The sequence below is a fragment of the Entelurus aequoreus genome, linkage group LG11, assembly GCF_033978785.1.
Source record: "Entelurus aequoreus isolate RoL-2023_Sb linkage group LG11, RoL_Eaeq_v1.1, whole genome shotgun sequence".
NCBI lineage: Eukaryota > Metazoa > Chordata > Actinopteri > Syngnathiformes > Syngnathidae > Entelurus > Entelurus aequoreus.
In genome coordinates this window covers 39596793-39618543 of record NC_084741.1, presented here as the reverse complement: position 1 = coordinate 39618543, position 21751 = coordinate 39596793, and the positions used below count along the sequence as shown (strand labels likewise).

The window sequence follows — 21751 nt, the reverse complement described above, 5'->3', positions numbered from 1 at the left end:
CAGAGGGGCAGGGGATAAATCACAGAGTCTAATCAGAACTACTGTCTTTGTAAGACAAAAAAAACTGAGAAACAAGACTATTGTAAGGAATCCTTACTAGGGATGTTACGATAAACCTCCCGATGGTTAGTATTAAATCAAGATTAAACAATAAAAACCAAGATTGATAACTGCACTTTGATAAACTAACGGACTGACTGGTGCAAGATCGCTAGCTTAAATGCTAACATGAAAACAAATAAATGCACCGAAGAATTAGTTCAGGCAATGATTTAAATCAGTGGTCCCAACCACCGGGCCGCGGCCCGGTACCGGACCGTGGATCAATTGGTACCGGGCCGCACAAGAAATTAGAAACACATTTTTTTATTAAATCAACATAAAAAACACAAGATACACTTACAATTAGTGCACCAACCCAAAAAACCTCCCTCCCCCATTTACACTCATTCACACTCATTCTCACAAAACGGTTGTTTCTTTCTGTTATTAATATTTCTGGTTCCTACATTATATATCAATATAGATCAATACAGTCTGCAAGGGATACAGTCCGTAAGCACACATGATTGTATTTTTTTATGACAAAAAAAAAACAAAAAACAAACAAAATAAATAAATAAACCCCCAAAATATTTTTGGTTGTTTTTGGTATGTTTACTATTTCTCTGAATAATTCCCTGGACACAGGAGGTCTTTTGAGGGCTAGAATCAAATTATTTAAATAAGTAGTAGATTGCTTTTTGTTTAGTTCTTGTGTACTAATGACTTTGCTTTGCTCAAACAATTGCATATAATAAAAGAGAATAAGGAACTACCGCCAGTTTAAAGATCGTTCAATGTATACATTGAACAATATACAGCTAATGCATGTGCATGGCTGTTCTCACTAATTGATGATTGGCAGCATAAAACCCTGATCTGAACATCCCTAGAAATACCTAAGTATTATGGCTGTGCCCACACATTGTTTCACTTCTACATTTCATGCAAATGTGAAGGTCTTATTACAGGACTAGAAGTCTAACAGGTACAGTCATTGTTATGATCTCCCCAAATAAATCACTGACCTCGAGTAGGAATTTCTCCGCCTCAGATGCCTTTCCAGCAGCAACACATTGGAAAGTGGCATTTTGTCCAGCGTTGACCTCCTCTTCTCCAAGCCTGGAGAAATGTGGTGCCTTATCTGCGGAGGCATACAGCAAGAGAAAAGGCGCTATCGTCAAAAGACTCTATTACCTTTCAGCCACTCACATACCTCAGCCCGCCACAAAGAACACGTTGTTAACAGGGCTCAAACACAATCATTTTCAGTTTGAGAGACAAAATAGTTTGTTCAGTGTTGGCTTTATGAACATGAACATGAACATCAAAGATTTTAATTTCACCCTGGATTAATTTTTAATTTGGTACCAGTGACACATGATGTGACTGTTCATTTGTGAAAACCCATTAACCTTTGGTAATATTTTCCAAGAAAAAAACATGAATCATGATTAATAAGTGATAAATATTGTTGTTGTTGTTCCAAATGTGCACATGTTTGGCATAAATTTGTATCCAGTGGACTGTGATTATATTACATTACTAGTTTCTAATGATGTATGATATGCGTATAATATAATGGGTCCTGGGTATGACTCAAAACTGCATCCGGTGATGAGGCTTCAGTTCGGGAGTTCTGGAGTTTTGGGGAAGGTGGAGTTACCCCTCAGTCATCATTGCTCCCAGGTCCACTCTGACCCAGGGTGGTAGTACCTGTCAGGGTCCCAGCTATGGGTTAAATAGTATTTCAAAGACCTCAACGGTGGAAGTGGCGGAGGATGACACTGCATGTCACAACGGCACTGAAGGCGGATGAAGGCTGCAACAGAGGGCGGTCTCCAGTCGTCATGGATCCATGCCACTGGATCAAAGCCCCTCTCTGCCAAGGACTGTGTGGTGGCTGCAGGCGCATCAGTCTCCCCACGCTAAAAGACGTCACGCGCAGGCGTCCTCCCGAATGGGAACCCATCTATTCTGAGGACAGTCGTACTCGACTACGAGTGACTGCCGATGATGTGTATAATGGAATGAAACATACTTAATATACATTGTTTTTACATTATTAACACACTAATAATTAATAACATTAAAACTTTACTCTATGTGTAGCAGAGATGACCCGATCCCGATCATGGGATTGGATCAGGGGACGATATTTAACTGCTCAGCTATTTTTTTTTTCAACTGTGTGCCAGTGTTCACATGGCTAAAGGTTGTACTCATGTGAAAGATTCCTTCAAAAGAAATGCACGCTCAGGGAGACACAATTACATTTCCATATTCCTGGTTACACATATGCAAGAGTTGCAGGAATTCCAGGAGGCTGCATGTCTTGCCAGACTACCGGCTTGAACTTGAGAGAAAGCTGCAACGAACGCGACAACTATCCACAGTGCAAAGCTGCTTCTGAAACACTAATCCTCACCACCATGGCGGAAAACGTTTCCTACATGTAACATTATCACTGGAGGAGTAGAGGAAAATTAATTTGTAATCATGCTACACACACCGAGCAGGACGACACAAGAAGCTAACCGCCAAAGCTTCAATCGAAAGTAGGGGTGATGGATCCAGATGTCAATACCAAGAATACTTGCATAGTGTCAGTGTATAAACAATGCTAAAGTGATTAAATCCATATTTTTCTTTTTCCTGTTCTTGTTATTACTAAATTTTTGTTGTTGTTGTTGTTATTGTTTACAAACTCAGGGAGTACGTCTCTGGAAAGAGGAGGGCTTTGATTTAAATGGGAGTCAATAATTTCTGAGTCATTAGTGATTCCCAGAGCCCAAAAAAAGGCTGCGGGCTATAGAGTGTTTTCTATTCGGGATCCAGTAGTCTGGAATGCCCAACGGTAACAGTTAGAGATGCTACCTCAGTAGAAGCATTTAAGTTCCATCTTAAAACTAATTTGTATACTCTAGCCCAGGGGTGTCAAACTCAAATACAGAGTGGGCCAAAATGTAAAACTGAACAAAGCCGCGGGCCAAGGTTGAACAAATTAACCCTTTAATAGGGACCCAAACAAGTTTTGCATTCAATATTGAACAAGCAAGGCTTATATAACTTTATAAAGACATGCAAAATCGAGTTTCAAATAATAATAATAATAATTCAAAAATATCAATGGCATATCAAATAAAATTTAAATAAAAATTGAACGCCTCTTTTCTATTTGCAGCCTGCTGAGGTAAATATCAAAATAAACTTTTTCCACAGGCTAATAATACATTTGAAAATAAAATAACAATAATGAATGAATCAAACATTCAAGCCTTGAAGTAGAAAGAGAAACTGCATGAATAAAACGTTAATTATTGCTCAGTTTGCTACACTGATTTGCTTTAACACTGAATATGGAACAAGCAACGCTTATATAACTTAATAGTGCAAAATCAACTTTCAGAAAACAAATGAAAAAACATCAATGGTATATTAAATAAAATTTAAATAAAAATTGGAATGCCTCTTTTCTATTTGTAGCCTTCTGAGGTAAATATCAACATTAACTTTTTCCACAGGCTAATAAATTTGAAAATAAAATAACAATGAATAAATCAACCATTCAGGCCTTTTTACTGCTCAGTTTGCGACACACTGATCGAATCTGATGTGCCCAAGCCAGATACCTGCCATCTTTGCTGGGATGCTAGTTCATTAATGTCGGGGCTCAGGTGGGCGGGGTTGGGGGGGGCGGGGTTTGGTGGTAGCGGGGGGTGTATATTGTAGCGTCCCGGAAGAGTTAGTGCTGCAAGGGGTTCTGGGTATTTGTTCTGTTGTGTTTATGTTGTGTTACGGTGCGGATGTTCTCCCGAAATGTGTTTGTCATTCTTGTTTGGTGTGGTTTCACAGTGTGGCGCATATTTGTAACAGTGTTAAAGTTGTTTATGCGGCCACCCTCAGTGTGACCTGTATGGCTGTTGATCAAGTATGCCTTGCATTCACTTATGTGTGTGTAGAAGCCGCATATATCATGTGACAGGGACCGGCACACTGTTTGTATGGAGGAAAAGCGGACGTGATGACAGGTTGTAGAGGACGCTAAAGGCAGTGCCTTTAAAGCACGCCCTCAATATAGTTGTCCGGTTGAAATCGGGAGAAATTCGGGAGAATGGTTACCCCGGGAGACTTTCCAGAGGGGCACTGAAAATCGGGAGGGTTGGCAAGTATGAGTATTAGCGGTGAATGCGGTGTTACAGCGGCACCGCCGCTGTATAATACCGGCAGGCCAGCTCTAATGTTAATTTGATATTGCCTCTAGGGCCAAATGAAATTACACGGTGGGCCAAATTTGGCCCGCGGGCCAGAGTTTGACACCCATGCTCTAGCCTTTAAATAGACCCCTTTTTAGATCGGTTGATCTGTCCTCTCTCTTTTCTGCTCTGCCCGTCTCTCCTGCGTGGAGAGGTTATCAGGTGGCTACGGATCAGTTTCCAGGGAGAGGGTGCTAGCTGTTCCAAGGTTGGACCCAGGATGGACCACTCCTCTGTGCATCATTTGGTGACGTCTCTGCACTGCTGACTTGTCAACATACAAGAGGATCCCCTGTTGGCATCCCTATGGACTGGACTCTCACATTATTAACTGTATCCACTTGCCATCCATTGCAACGGCCATCCGAGGGGCCGGGGTGGGGTGGTTCTCATTGTGCCCATTGGGTAGAGTTTTTTCTTGCCCTGATGTGGGATCAGAGCCGAAGATGTACACAACCCAAATCGTAAATAAATACAGAATGCAATGATTTGCAAATCCTTTTCAATCTATATTCAATTGAATAGACTGCAAAAACAAGATACTGTACTTAATGTTCGAACTGGTAAACTTTGTTATTTTTTGCAAATATTAGCTCATTTGGAATTTGATACCTGCAACGTGTTTCAAAAAAGCTGGCCCAAGTGGCAAAAAAGACTGAGAAAGTTGAGGAGTGCTCATCAAACACTTATTTGGAACATCCCACAGGTGAACAGGCTAATTGGGAACAGGTGGGTGCCATGATTGGGTATAAAAGCAGCTTCCATGAAATGCTCAGTCATTCACAAACAAGGATGGGGCAAGGGTCACCACTTTGTGAACAAATGCGTGAACAACATTTCTCAACGAGCTATTGCAAAGAATTTAGGGATTTCCCCATCTACGGTCTGTAATATCATCAAAAGGTTCAGAGAATCTGAAGAAATCACTGCACGTAAGCGGCAATGCCCGTGACCTTCGATCTCTCAGGCGGTACTGCATCAAAAACCAACATCAGTGTGTAAAGGATATCACCACATGGGCTCAGGAACACTTCAGAAACACACTGTCAGTAACTACAGTTCGTCGCTACATCTGTAAGTGCAAGTTAAAACTCTACTATGCAAAGCGAAAGCCATTCATCAACAACACCCAGAAACGCCGCCAGATTTGCTGGGCCTGACCTCATCAAAGATGGACTGAAGCAAAGTGGAAAAGTTTTCTGTGGTCTGACGAGTCCACGTTTCAAATTATTTTTGGAAACTGTGGACGTCCTGTCCTCCGGACCAAAGAAGTAAAGAGCCATGGTGGTGGTCCATCCTGTTACAAGCGCAAAGTTGAAAAGCCAGCATCTGTGATGTTATGGGGGTGTATTAGTGCCCAAGACATGGCAAACTTACACATCTGTGAAGGCACCATTAATGCTGAAAGGTACATACAGGTTTTGGAGCAACATAAGTTGCCATCCAAGCAACGTCTTTTTCCTGGACGCGTCTGCTTATTTCAGCAAGACCATGCCAAGCCACATTCTGCACGTGTTACAACAGCGTGGCTTCGTAGTAAAAGAGTGCGGGTACTAGACTGGCCTGCCTGTAGTCCAGACCTGTCTCCCATTGAAAATGTGTGGCGCATTATGAAGCGGACTGTTGAACAACTTAAGCTGTACATCAAGCAAGAATGGGGAAGAATTCCACCTGAAAAGTTTCAAAAATGTGTCTCCTCAGTTCCCAAAAGTTTACTGAGTGTTGTTAAAAGGAAAGGCCATGTAACACAGTGGTAAAAATGCCCTTGTACCAACTTTTTTGCAATGTGTTGCTGCCATTAAATTCTAAGTTAATGATTATTTGCAAGTAACGTTCTCAGTTCGAACATTAAGTATCTTGTCTTTGCAGTCTATTCAATTGAATATAAGTTGCAAATCATTGTATTCTCCTTTTATTTAGGATTTACACAACGTGCCAACTTCACTGGTTTTGTAGTTGTGGTTTGTGCAGCCCTTTGAAGTATTTGTAATTAAGGGTTATATAAATAAACTTTGATTAATAAACTCTGATATTATTGTTAATTATTGTGCACTAACCACTTTATTTTCTTTGAGCATATTGTGTGTAGCATTTAATACCACACATTTAATACATAATCTGATTTACAAGAATTCTAGCAAATTCTACATTTAATAAGAGAAGCTTTATAAAAAAATGGGTTTACTTTAGTTACTTGCGATGAAACATTTCCAGATCCATAATCTATTGTCAAAGAATCGGATCAGGACCCAAAATCAGATCAAATTTGAGGCCAAAAAATGGGATCAAGATCGGATAATGTGTAAAATCTTTGAGCGTAAAAGCTCACTCTGCATGTGCGTAGCCTGTCGGCACACGCCAAATCTTTTTGTACAAAGTGAAACTGCGACTCTGGAGGCCAAAAATATTGATCGGGTCATCCCTATGGTGCAGCATGATATGGGCTGTGATAGGCTATGTATAAATAGAGCGTGGGAGTGAATGTGTGAAAGGAAAGCCAGAGAGTAAGCATCAAGCCTCCACATTTTGACTAGTAACATCTCAGCATGCTGAGTGGAGCTGCCAATGAATCAGTGTGGGAGTAACCCTCTCACCCAACTCTGTGATTAACAATAGCTCAGTGAGTAGAGAACCCTGCAGAGCCAAATGACTGTGTAAACGTTGGCCGCTCGGCCTGCCATGTCTGAGAAATAGGGTGGCACGTGTCGACTTGTCACTCCAGATGACTGACGGGAAGAGATGGCAGACCAAGAGTGGAGCTGAATCATTAGGGAGAAGCAAATGTTTGCTTCTCTCTCACCACTATTTCCCTGAATGTGCACTTTGTTGATCTTGTTTTTTGTATCACAGACAGTGATGAAAAAGTTTGTTTTTCCCCAACCTGAAGCAGGTTGGTTCAATAGTATAAACAAAGAGATGAGTAATTGTAGTAGTAATTTGCAAAGATTAATTACTACAAGTAATGTCAGTTAATTATTCAATGAAAAGACTAAACATATTATAACACTGATGTTTTAGCTCTAAATGCTTCCTCACTTAAGTTGGATCTCTTCCCGTTTACCGTCTGTTTCGATTTGTACAGCTGCTATTTAAGCACAAATGAGTTAGGTCTGGAATTAATTGTGCCCTCATTGCAGTGATTGCTGCCAAGTAGTGAAATCCATATTGCTATACCGTAGCTACACCTAATGACAACACTGATAAGGACCTTCATACAAGCGTTTGATTCAAACAGTTCAAAAATGATGACAGAATGGAGTGGAATCAGAAGTCTGGTGTTCACAAAGGCTGTCAATCACTCAGCTTGTGGGAAGTGCCATCACTCAGTCAGTGATTGACTGCATTTGGTTCATCCATACATGCAGTTTCTCTACTCTATAGGAACTGCACTTTTTTGGAATCTTGTCCAAGATTCATAATCTGAGACAAGAACTTCTGTGCATTCTAAATAGTGAAAAACTGTTCCACCTATAAATCCTTCTAAAAAAAAAAAAGTAAAACTGCCAACAACACTCCATTTGCATGCTGTGACCTGCATATTAACCAAGCAATGGTTATTGTAAAAGTTAACACCAAAAAACTATATTTATGTCGTTGGAACACAATACAATGCGATACGACAACAATTGGTATAAACCAGGGGTCCCCAAACTATGACCCGCGGGTCCAAAATCCGGCCTGCAGGAAGTCTCAAGGTTTTTTTTAAAATTTGTCCTTTCTAATCTATTTTCTACCGCTTGTTACTCTCGGGGTCTCCTAGCCGCTCAGGCAAATCATATTGTCTAAAAATGCATTTTCCCCATCGATAACGGGACATCATCACGCTTGCGCCGCAGTGCGGCAAGTGCGAACTCTTTTAGTCAAATAGTATGTGAGGAATATATGTATATATATATATATATATATATATATATATATATATATATATATATATATATATATATATATATATATATATATATATATATATATATATTAGGGCTGTGAATCTTTGGGTGTCCCACGATTCGATTCAATACCGATTCTTGGGGTCACGATTCGATTAAAAATCGATTTTTTTTTTTTCAATTCAACACGATTCTCGATCCAAAAACGATTTTTTTCCCGATTCAAAACGATTCTCTATTCATTCAATACATAGGATTTCAGCAGGATCTACCCCAGTCTGCTGACATGCAAGCAGAGTAGTAGATTTTTGTAAAAAGCTTTTATAATTGGAAAGGACAATGTTTTATCAACTGATTGCAATAATGTAAATTTGTTTTAACTATTAAATAAACCAAAAATATGACTTATTTTATCTTTGTGAAAATATTGGACACAGTGTGTTGTCAAGCTTATGAGATGTGATGCAAGTGTAAGCCACTGTGACACTATTGTTCTTTCTTTCTTTTTTTATAAATGTCTAATGATAATGTCAATGAGGGATTTTTAATCACTGCTATGTTGAAATTGTAACTAATATTGATACAGTTGTTGTTGATAATATTCATTTTTGTTTCACTACTTTTGGTTTGTTCTGTGTCGTGTTTGTGTCTCCTCTCAATTGCTCTGTTTATTGCAGTTCTGAGTGTTGCTGGGTCGGGTTTGGTTTTGGAATTGGATTGCATTGTTATGGTATTGCTGTGTATTGTTTTGTTGGATTGATTATTTAAAAAAAAAAAAAGTTAATAAATAAATAAAAAATCGATTTTTTAAAAATTAGAATCGATTCTGAATCGCACAACGTGAGAATCGCGATTCGAATTCCAATCGATTTTTCCCCACACTCCTAATATATATATATAATATATATATATATATATATATATATATTATATACTGTTATGCTGATGACACCTAACTCTACATGCCCCTAAAGCTGACCAACACGCCGGATTGTAGTCAGCTGGAGGCGTGTCTTAATGAAATTAAACAATGGATGTCCGCTAACTTTTTGCAACTCAACCCTAAGAAAACGGAAATGCTGATTATCGGTCCTGCTCAACACCGACATCTATTTAATAATACCACCTTAGCATTTGACAACCAAACAATTAAACAAGGCGACTCGGTAAAGAATCTAGGTATTATCTTCGACCCAACTCTCTCGTTTGAGTCGCACATTAAGAGTGTTACTAAAACGGCCTTCTTTCATCTCCGTAATATCGCTAAAATTCGTCCCATTTTGTCCACAAGCGATGCTGAGATCATTATCCATGCGTTCGTTACATCTCGTCTCGATTACTGTAACGTTTTATTTTCGGGCCTCCCTATGTCAAGCATTAAAAGATTACAGATGGTACAAAATGCGGCTGCTAGACTTTTGACAAAAACAAGAAAGTTTGATCATATTACGCCTATACTGGCTCACTTGCACTGGCTTCCTGTGCACCTAAGATGCGACTTTAAGGTTTTACTACTTACGTATAAAATACTACACGGTCAAGCTCCTGCCTATCTTGACGATTGTATTGTACCATATATCCCGGCAAGAAATCTGCGTCCAAAGAACTCCGGCTTATTAGTGATTCCCAGAGCCCAAAAAAAGTCTGCGGCCTATAGAGCGTTTTCTATTCGGGCTCCAATACTATGGAATGCCCTCCCGGTAAATGTTAGAGATGCTACCTCAGTAGAAGCATTTAAGTCTCATCTTAAAACTCATTTGTATACTCTAGCCTTTAAATAGACTCCCTTTTTAGACCAGTTGATCTGCCGTTTCTTTTCTTTTCTTTTCTACTCTGCTCCCAACCCGGGGTGGACCGCTAGCCTGTCCATCAGATGGGGACATCTCTACGCTGCTGACCCGTCTCCGCTCGGGATGGTTCCTGCTGGCCCCACCATGGACTGGACTTTCGCTGATGTGTTGGACTTTCACAATATTATGTCAGACCCACTCGACATCCATTGCTTTCGGTCTCCCCTAGAGGGGGGGGTTACCCACATATGCGGTCCTCTCCAAGGTTTCTCATAGTCATTCACATTGACGTCCCACTGGGGTGAGTTTTCCTTGCCCGTATGTGGGCTCTGTACCGAGGATGTCGTTGTGGCTTGTACAGCCCTTTGAGACAGTTATGATTTAGGACTATATAAATAAACATTGATTGATTGATTGATTGATATAGACACACACAGCCCGGCCCCCGGCCAAAATGTTTTAACCCAATGCGGCTCCCGAGTCAAAATGTTTGGGGACCCCTGGTATAGACCGCCAAATAAGCACATTCATATGAACTACACTCAAAGGTCCATAAAATCCCAATCGCGTTATTCCTGAGCGTACGTTATATTGACTTTTTTTTTTACTCCCTATTTTTTTTCAAAATAACACGATAAAATGATCCCCATTTATGTGGCGAAAACAGTTTGCAGACTGACCAAGCATAGTGGTTTAAGTTTGTGAGTTTAACAGTAGAGTGACTCCGTCTTTTAATTGTTTGAATCCATTTCTGCGTTGTGCTTTGCTCTTGCTTGAGTGTCGAGGCTGCATAATCCTGTCTCGTCGCAGTGGTATGGATGCATTTTTTTCAAAGGGGACACACGTCAATGAGCCTCTTCAGAAACGACAACAACTGGGTCTGTTGCAGAGCCGGCCCAAGGCATAAGCGTACTAAGCGCTTGCTTAGGGCCCCGCGGCCACCAGGGGGCCCCCAAAAGCAATTAAATTAAATTTTTTGCATGTGCGAGTCTGACTGATGATTTCTAAATGATCAAAGATATATTATTGTACAAAAACACAATTTTAGGTCAACAGAGTGCTGCTGCTGATCTAGGCCTAGTGATTCTTCCTGCCTCTCTTTAAATGTAAGCTGCCTCTGCTGCACCTGTGACGTTTGCCGCCTGCCGTGCAATGCCAGTGCGCACTGGGCATCAAAAGCGCAGATAGAGGCAAAACAATGTCACAAAAAAGGACATATCCTTCAGGTGCAGAAAAAAGGAACAAGAAGAAAGAGGAAGAGGAGAAAAAATGCCATGATAAAGGTATGTTTGCATGACTTGGTAATAAAAAGTTTATCAAAGAGATTTGTAGCTGTAATTAGCTTTAGCTAGGTGACGTTAGCTAGCTAGCGTGGTGCTAGCAATATGTTTTTAGCATCAGGTCACTAGTGAGATATGTTGTTTGCAGCAGAGCACAGTAATTTATGTGAGTAAAATAAACATTATTTTTTACATCAACTCATAAGTTATGTGAAACTTCCCCAGGAGCATTGTTAAAATACTTTGGAGGCACAGAATCAGCCCAGAGCTGATTGGTGGAGTGGTGTGGGTGGTGAAGAACAGAGGAACAAAACTGTGATGTGATGGTCAAATGTGTGAATTAAGGACCTTAATTTAAGGTAGTTTATTTTGATTTTTTCCCCAAAAATTTTTTGCACATCGTTATGTACATTTACATAGTTTTAATATGTAGTAACTTTATATTTGTTTATTAACCGTTATGTTACCTTGTTTCTGATAACTCTGTTCATTAATATTATTTCAGTATTTGCTTGATATTTAATTTAAATATGTTGTTTTTTGTACAATTGAATTTGTTCCTCTTTGTATATATTTAAGTGATTTTATTGTTGCACTTTATTGTTTTTCTTGCACTACGAATTATTTTTGCACATTGCTGTTTCAGGTTTTTGTTACCAAAAATAATAAAGTGAATCAGAATCAGCTTTATTGTCCAGTTATGTTTAACACACATGGAATTTAACTTCAGTAGACTGCGCTCTCTTTGTACAAAGTAAACATTAAATATGAACAATTAACTAAAAATATAAACTAGTAATTAAAGACTAATATGTACAAGACTGATGTGTCAAGATGACACTTTTACTGTAAATACAAAGCTTTATCACTTGGACTGTTCAACCCCAGGCCACTCTTGTAGCTGAATGTTTTTTACATTTTAAGATTAGGAACGATATGTGGCACTCTGGACATCATTTGTTCATTCATTGGTATTATTTATGTTCTTAACTGGGCCACCCCCATATCTTTATAAATGACATGTCATTTGTAAAGACATGCCAGGCTGACAATAGGATAATGTAAACAACACTGCCAGAGCCGCAATGAGTTTATAGTAGGTGTGTGAATGATCAACAATCAATATTATTGGCAGAAATAGAGGGCCCCAAAATCAAATTTTGCTTAGGGCCCCATGGAGGCTTGGGCCGGCACTGCTCTGTTGTCTTCTTGATGTAGACAGGTGAAGGACAAAAAGAGCCCAGCAAAACCGAACACAGACAGCATCTTGAAAGTAAACAAACGTTTGTCGCATCAGCTTTATGTAACTGCCGGCAAACGGCGAGGGTTGATGACGATAACGATGATGTTAGGTGGTTAGCCCCCCCGGGTGACGTACTGATGGATTGTGCTTCCACGTCACGAAATGGGGCGGGTACTGTCCACCAGTGTGTCGATACAGTATCGATGGTCGATAATTTGGTGACAAACAAAGCGGTTGACTCTGGTGGGAAAAAGGGGACAAAAAATTGGGGTCCGTGGCACAACCTCGTTTTATAGAACTTTTGCTGTATATCGAACCGTTATATTGAACGTTATCCTGTACTACCAATAGACAACCAAATTATCTGTTGGGGGGAACTGCACTTTTTGGGGATTTGGCCCATCGTTCACCATCATTATGAAAGACATGACAATAGATGTTTTTTTTGCAGTCTAAATATTAAATAAATGCGATTAAAAGTTTGCTTAAATGAAGCCTACGGAAGTCATGCAATTCCACCTATAAAGATCCAAAGACCTCCATTGAGGTTTTATATACATGATGTAAGTATATATGTAATATAGTAACGGACACATTTATAAAAAAACATTTAATATTTACGTATTTTGATCATTTTAACCATACACGTTGCATTCATTTCAAAAACTCATCACAACCGTTGCTTTTTTTCATCACTGATTATCTGGCACACTGACAAAGATAAGCTATTGTTACTATAACAATCTATAAGGTTAATACAGTTTGCTTCTCTTTCTTCTCCTCCATTTATCTGCTTTCTTTTGTGTCAGGCTTGTCACTGACAGTTTGGTTATGTTTTAGTTTTCCCTCTGTTTGTGTTTTATTTCCTGTCAACGCTCTTATTTTTGTTCAGTTTCCTGCTTGCCTCCCTTAGCGCTGTTTCCCCTCAGCTGCAGCTGATTGGCACCTGGCCACACCTGGTGTCAATCAGTTGGCTGCTATTTATACCTGCCTTGCCCTCCAGTCAGTGCTGGAGTAATGTTTGCTGTATGCTGCGGACTGCTTGCTGTCTCCAGTTCTACCTGGTTACTCTTCTCTCGTTAGCTGTTTCTTGTATGCTGTGAGCTATTCCCTGGTTCCTGATTCCTGTTTGCTGTTTCCTGGTTCCTGGTTTGTGTTTTACCTGCTTTTTTTGGACATTAAAACCATGTTTTCCTGTATCAAGCCTGCCATCTCTGCATCTTGGGGTTCGTCACCCCCACTTCCTGACAGAATACTGCAGCCAAATACAAACCCCGCAGAGATTTCTATGGCATAGAGGCTTGACGGGATGCTGGCACTGATGGCCGAATGGAGGAGATGTTTGGGGGGGCTATGAGTAGCTGTGTAGCTGGGGAGGCACAGCTACTTCTAACTCCACTGGATCTGCCGCAGTCGCTGCCATCCACCCCGGTGTGACTACAGACGCCGCCATCCACCCCGGGGGGCCTGTGGACGCCATCAACCCCGGGGGGCCCTCCCACGCCGGCAGACGAGCCGCCTGCTCCTCTGACTCCGCCCACACCGGCAGACGAGCCGCCTGCTCCTCTGACTCCGCCCACGTGAACGACATTGTCTTCCTCGTCGCCAGTGGGCCGTCCGACAGCTTCACCAGCGTCTCCAGCATCGTCGCCTCCGCAACCTCCAGCTGGCCTGACGCACTGTTGCCCATCAGGCGCCGGCATGCGGCCCTGTCATCGGCCACGGATGTGGCCATTCCATGGGCGACCACCTCGCCAATTGCGGCGGCGTTACACTCTCCATCGCCACCTGACTCTTCCTCGATGGTTGCGGGGACACTTGGCCTAGTGGCCCACCGCCTCGTCCTCCCTCTGCCCTCCCGTGACTTTGGACTCTTGTTTTTTCTAGAACTTCTGGAATCCGTTATCGGAAGGGGAGCTACTGTCAAGCTTGTCACTGACAGTTTGGTTATGTTTTAGTTTTCCCTCTGTTTGTGTTTTTATTTCCTGTCAACGCTCTTATTTTTGTGCAGTTTCCTGCTTGCCTCCCTTAGCGCTGTTTCTCCTCAGCTGTGGCTGATTGGCACCTGGCCACACCTGGTGTCAATCAGTCGGCTGATATTTATACCTGCCTTGCCCTCTAGTCAGTGCTGGAGTATTGTTTGCTGTATGCTGCGGACTGCTTACTGTCTCCAGTTCTCCCTGGTTCCTCTTCTCTCGTTAGCTGTTTCTTGTATGCTGTGAGCTATTCCCTGGTTCCTGATTCCTGTTTGCTGTTTCCTGGTTCCTGGTTTGTGTTTTACCTGCTTATTTTGGACATTAAAACCATTTTTTCCTGTATCAAGCCTGCCATCTCTGCATCTTGGGGTTCGTCACCCCCACTTCCTGACAGAAAACTGCAGCCAAATACGAACCCCGCAGAGATTTTTATGGCAGAGAGGTTTGACAGGAGGCTGGCACTGGTGGCCGAATGGAGGAGATGTTTTGCCTCCTTTCAAGGCCCCTCCCACCCATCCCTGTCATCTGTGGCCCTCCTTGTGGACGTCTTGGATCCATCCCTTGAAGGGGGGGCTATGAGTAGCTGTGTAGCTGGGGAGGCACAGCTACTTCTAACTCCAGTGGATCTGCCGCAGTCGCCGCCATCCACCCCGGTGAGACTACAGACGCCGCCATCCACCCCGGTGGGACTACAGACGCCGCCATCCACCCCGGGGGGCCTGTGGACGCCATCAACCCCGGTGAGCCCTCCCACGCCGGCAGACGAGCCGCCTGCTCCTCTGACTCCGCCCACGGCGGCGACATTGTCTTTCTCGTTGCTAACTCCGCCCACGCCGACGACATCGTCTTCCTCGTCACTGGCGGGCCGTCCCACGGCTTCGCCAGCGTCTCCAGCTGGCCTGACGCACGGTCGGCCATCAGGCGCCGGCATGAGGCCCTCTCGTCGGCCATGGATGTGGCCATTTCATGGGCACCACCTCGCCAATTGCGGCAGCATTCAAATCGTTGTCGCCACCTGGCTCTTCCCCGATGGTTGCGGGGACACTTGGCCTGGTGGCCCACCGCCTTGTCCTCCCTCCACCCTCCCGTGACATTGGACTCTTTTGTTTTTTTCTAGAACTTCTGGAATCTGTTATCGGAAGGGGGGCTACTGTCAGGCTTGTCACTGACAGTTTGGTTATGTTTTAGTTTTCCCTGTGTTTGTGTTTTATTTCCTGTCAGTGCTCTTATTTTTGTGCAGTTTCCTGCTTGCCTCCCTTAGCGCTGTTTCCCCTCAGCTGCGGCTGATTGGCACCTGGCCACACCTGGTGTCAAGCAGTCAGCTGCTATGTATACCTGCCTTGCCCTCCAGTCAGTGCTGGAGTATTGTATGCTGCGGACTGTTTGCTGTCTCCAGTTCTCCCTGGTTCCTCTTCTGTCGTTAGCTGTTTCTTGTATGCTGTGAGCTATTCCTGTTTGCTGTTTCCTGGTTTGTGTTTTACCTGCTTTTTTTGGACATTAAAACCATGTTTTCCTGTATCAAGCCTGCCATCTCTGCATCTTGGGGCTCGTCACCCCCACTTCCTGACACTTTTGTAATTGAAGAAGTCATTGCATATATGTATTGTTACATTTGAAACAATTGTATTGCTGATAATAGAGGTAAATATTGTTAATACTCATTACTAATAGTGCTATTTCTATTGGTATTGTCATTGCTCTATTTGTAGTGCAATAATGTTCATTGTAATTTCTGTCCTAATAATATTTACTTCACTAAGTCCTTCTTTACTATCACTTTTCGTATTAGATTTGTACATATTTTAATAGCTGATATTGTTCTGTTGTTGTCTCTCTGTCGTATCCCCCTCTTGTCACTCTGTCAACAGAAAAAAGAAAAACGGGTGTTTTGTCTCATATAAGGTTTGTGAATGATGGGCAAAATTCCAATAAAAGTGCATTTCCCCTTTTAGGGCTGGAGAGTACCCCAGCTTAGGGCAAAAAGGGGACTACCGTAGCCTTGGGACTGGCCACCAGTTAATCACAGCCCCAAAAGAGAAACTGTTATTGATTGTGGAATATATTTCACCTTTAATTTTTCATGTAGAAATTTGTGCCAGCGAGTCTTTATGTATTATATTAAAATATAGTATCTGGTGGATTGAGATATTTATAACTTGAGAGGTCTTTTGGAATAAAGGTGAAATGACTTTGACAACTAAAAAGAAGTCCTCATGCCCTCTCGTCAACATTTTATGGATAACCATTACCTGGATGAGTGAAAATCTGCACGGACATACAATCAATGTGAAGAGTGCGTTCAGTGGGAATTGATCCACAACAGCTGCATGAAAGTGAACTACTTTGCGACCAGTGGCAACAATCAGTTAATGTGGCTCTTAAAACCTATTCCAGGGTTGAATTAAAAGGAAGAAAAACATCTAAATGATTAACCATGTTTTTTACCCAGAAGTTACACGTTAAAGTTGATGAGCTATTTTTCCCACAAGGTAAGTATTTTCTTTGATTCCATCTTGCATCTTCCCTCACACTGTGTCCTGCCAAATCCTGCTAACTGGCCGCATGCCACTTAGCCGGGCATGCACAGGTCTTGATGAGAGTTTTAACTGTTTAATTGCCACAGTGGGAGCCTTCAAAGACCATCTGTGTTTACAGGGAAGAGCAAAATGAGAGACTGCAGTAGTCACATGCACTAGTGGTTAAAAAAAAAGTTTGTTTTACAATTTAATAAGAAGTTAGTTCATCTTTCATATGAGCAACAGTGTGTGATAACGCAATTTTCATATCCTGCAGACAAGTTTTAGAAAAATGTTGCGCACAAGCTGACTATTCCATTCAGCAGTGACTTGAAGAGATTGTGTCTGGGGTTCAAGGATCTAAGTGAATACATTTTAGAAGTCCCTATGGGCAAACAACACACTGCACTGGTGCCTCTGCCTGTCCACCATGGAGACAAAGGCACATCCAGATCAATGAGATCCTTTAAAGAGACCTAAGATGAATGTTGCTACAATGTTGGATACTCATGATAAACAATGCCAAAGCGTCAAATCCGGAGGTTTATACATTTTGGCAAGGGCTTGCACAGAGTTTTGGATGACTCATTTCGCAAGGTTTTGCAGTCTGGCTACGATGTAATGTCACCGCAATGTGGAAGCACCTATTTAGACATTACGTCAAGCTTTCAGACCATGAGGAAACACACAAAAATATAATATAATATAATCTTGGCATGAACATAACACCGACATGTGACATGCAGTGACATAAATATTGCTTAAAAGCAGGTGTACCTAATGTTGTTACTGGATGAATCTATATAATGCAGTGGTTCTCAAACCTTTTTCACCAAGTACCACCTCAGAAAACACTACCATACCTACAGTACCTACCATACCATAATGACCAAGATTAAAATTCAGTAAAGTAATAGGCCTAAATATTCATTAAAAACAAGTACATTTAATAATTTTGGCCACTGTAACATTACACACAGTTTGAACAGTAAGACTGTGTTTTCTCAGGGCATTCAATCGATCGCAACTGGACTGTTTGGTTTGTCTTAGAAGACATTTCGCCGCTCATCCGAGTAGGCTTCATCAGTTCATGCTCATAGACTTAGATTGGTCAGATCTAGTCTTAGACTTAGATTGGTCAGATATAGTTTAGCGGCTTGTGCCAAACAGTTCAGTTGCGATCGATTCAATACCCTAAGATTACAATGACCTGGAAGAATGGGAACATTCATAGATAAGACTGTTTGGTACGTGTACCACAGTTTGAGAATCTCTGATATAATGTTTGTGAAATTTATTTTTGACCGTGTCTGAAAAAAAATAGAAGCGACTATAATACTTCAAGCTATATGTTTAAACAGTGGACATTTTCAAAAGACAAACTATGGTACATTTGGAGAGGTTGAGGCGTGGTTTCATTTGCAAGCTGGGAACGCCTCCAGAATCGAGCATCTTGAAGACAGACTCAAAAAAACGGGGTTCTAAAAGTAAACCAAATTTACACCAAAAAAGGAAGGAACAAATCATCAAGTTAGGAAGAAACCACAAGGAATAAAGATGTATGACGATAGGTCTCAATGCACTGAGAACAAAAATATATACACTGTATATCAGGGGTGCTCATTACGTCGATTGCGATCTACCGGTCGATCGCCGTGGGTGTGTCAGTCGATCCCCAGCCAGGCATTAAAAAAATAGTCCTAAAAATGAGCGATCATTAATCTTCACTATGACGTCACTTTCGTCACTTGATTGACATTCACGGCACCTCGAGGGTCTTCTGAGATGACGCTGGCTGCTGCCAGCTCATTATTAAGAAAAAATTACCGACAGGAAGGCGAGAAACACTTTTTATTTCAACAGACTCTGGCGCCGTACCTGTCATCAAAACTCCAAAGACCGACTGCACAGTTGCACAATAAAAGCGCCACTTCATGCTGCCTGCGCTAACAACATAAGAGTCTCAGAAAGCTGGCGTGCACAAGCTAGCAAGCTACGGAGTTTGACGCCAATGTATTTCTTGTGTATACAAAGGAGTACGGAAGCTGGACAAATAAGATGCCAAAAACCAACCACTTTCATGTGGTATTGGACAGAAAGGAGGACTTTTTTTCTCCTCCTTTTGAAAATGAGGACGTTATCAGCACCACTGTCTGATTCCAATCAATGCAAGTCATCAGAATCAGGTAATACACCAACTTATATTCTTGTCTTCATGAAAAAAAGGAATCTATATGTGTTAAACATGCTTCTATTATCTTTAAACACCTTTAACTTGTTAACAATATTAACTATTTGTATTAAACATTCTTGTATTATCATTAAACACCTTTAATTGATTAACAATATTAACTATATGTGTTAAACATGCTTGCATTATCATTAAACACCTTTAACTTGTCAACAAAAACATATATTTCATAAATAAGTAAATATAAATTATATATATGAATGAGGTAGATCCCCGCGTCTTGATCAATTGAAAAGTAGCTCGCCTGCAGAAAAAGTGTGAGCACCCCTGCTGTATATCATAAAAGTGAGGCGCTTTGACCGATTAAAAGATACATCGAAACTAGGTTGGAACTTCACAATGTCTTAATAGCACCCGTGTTGTTGCAGAATCCCTGGGGACAACCGGGATGATCAACCATGACTTCTCTTCATCCTATTTATGTTTCATGTTGCTTTGAAGTATATTTTGTTCCCGCAAACCGTCAAAATCTTTTCTTGTCCTCCTCAGCAAACCTCTTGTATTTGCAATTCATTGTCGGAAGTGTCACTTACAGCAGGGATAGTTGAGCACCATGATGTCATCGATGGCAATGTACCCTTGCCTCTCCTTGGAAACGGTCGCCTCAATCAGTATCTGCAAGAGTGAAACATGAAAACATGAGGAGCAGATTTCGATCATACCCAAGGCAAATTGTTATTAATGTGTATATTGTGGAGATGTGCAAACTATATTAATTATCTTCCTTTTTGATGGCAGATCCATTCATTACAAACAAGCCCATTAAAACATAGTCACACCCCTTACGAAAAAAAAATGGATTAGCGACAGCAAAATAAAAAAAGACAAACCAAGGCATCAGAAACAGATAAATTAGACGGTTTTGCCTCAGTCCGCAGGGCCAAGGGAAATAATAGCTTTATCAGCGGGCACACAATGTGGAGCATGATTCATTTTACATCCTGAGCAGAGCCATCGATGTACAACTTGCACAGAACCATAAGACTCATGGGAAGCCCAGCGTCTGTACCATCCAACAGGTCAATAAGCCCGAAAAAACCCGATCAATATCAAATCACCGTCCTCAATAATAGTCCGAGTTATGAGACACAAGGGTTATCTTTGTTTTCCTAGCTCCAAGGACAGTGCTCTGTCCATACATTTGATCGAAGGCCGGTTTTGAGTTATGATGTCTCATAATCCTTGGACCGAATGATTACATTGCTGTTGGTATCACTGGGTTCTGACTTTTACTGTGGCCTCATACGTACAGCCAAAGTATCCGCCATATAACTTGATAAGTGTGGAGCGAATGGCGTCTGCTAAAATGTGTCATAAACGAGAGCCTCTTTTCCTCAGATTACACGGCTAAACCGAGACAAAACATGCAAACGGAGACGAGGATTTTTTATTGTGGCAGAAACACACAGGGGCAATTCTAATAAACAACTCATTTGTTGAAACAAACTACAGTTACTACAGTTGTCCCTCACCACATCACGTTTCAAACATTGACATTGCGGATTCAAGAAATACAATCAGTTAACCATCTTCTACATATTTCTGGCCTAAATTAAGTGGTAAATTAAGTCTGAATTATGTCCTGTGTGTTTAACAGTGCAGTATTTGTTTTAGATTACATTATTATGATGTGGCGATTAAGATATTCATCAAGCGGGACTTCCGTTTCCAGGTTAAGGGTGACCACTGCTAACAACATGGCGGTTAATCTTGGTTCTACTGTATCGCGGCAATCAAGTTAACCAACTGTGGTAAGAACAACTTTTTGATGGACTTCATCTTTAACTCCTGCCTCATCAACAAAACATCCCTATATTGGTGAGCCTTTGGCTTGAGCGATGTCAAAAGACGAAACCCAACTTGGACCTAATGCTAGCAAGACTGCTATCAGTAGCTGTCTAGCAAATCTAAGTAGAGATCTGTGGATTCCCTTAATCTTTGACATCAGCATCTTCCGATTACATTGGTGAGCCTTTGACACGCAATGCTAACAAGACAACATGCTAGCAACAGTGTCATAGCTGTGACGGTTGATACATTTTTGTGGTTCCGGCCAGGAATGACTAAGAATATAATAAGTAGTTTTACATGGTAGACGTGTTGTAGTGGCCAGGTGATGCTTGGAGTACTGTAATCTACAGTAGAACACACTCACAGCTAATATATTGGGTGAAAGAAATGTAAAGGTGACTATAGGGATGCTATTACATGTTTAGAGGGCTGTATTTTTTTAAAAAAGAAACATATTTAGAAGGTTGTAATATGTTTTTAATGCTATAACTATAAAAATGATCTACTTTTATTAATAATCCTACTTTGCAAAACATTTTTTACAACAAACCAACTAGCCGCAATAAATGACGGATGACTGTAATCAACTAATTTATAGTGGTATTATGTGTATGCCATATGTGCCGCAAACCAAAGCTGTCTTAGCTGAGCATTATATATAAAGTCATAAGTCTAGTTTACCATATATACTCCAAATCAACACTCCAAGTAGTTGTTGA

The 21751-nt window shown here is 41.2% G+C and overlaps 1 protein-coding gene across 4 annotated transcripts in view; it reads right to left on the bottom strand.

Moving 5' to 3' along the window:
* ptprub (protein tyrosine phosphatase receptor type Ub) overlaps positions 1-21751 on the bottom strand; it is a 528033-nt gene that overhangs the window by 201268 nt on the left and 305014 nt on the right. For all 4 annotated transcript variants that reach the window (XM_062063249.1, XM_062063250.1, XM_062063251.1 and 1 more), the window contains exons 4-5: positions 19775-19856; positions 1071-1186 (exon numbers count right to left, since the gene is read on the bottom strand). In XM_062063249.1, coding sequence (XP_061919233.1) covers positions 1071-1186; positions 19775-19856 — 198 coding nt within the window. The remainder of the gene's footprint in view (positions 1-1070; positions 1187-19774; positions 19857-21751) is intronic.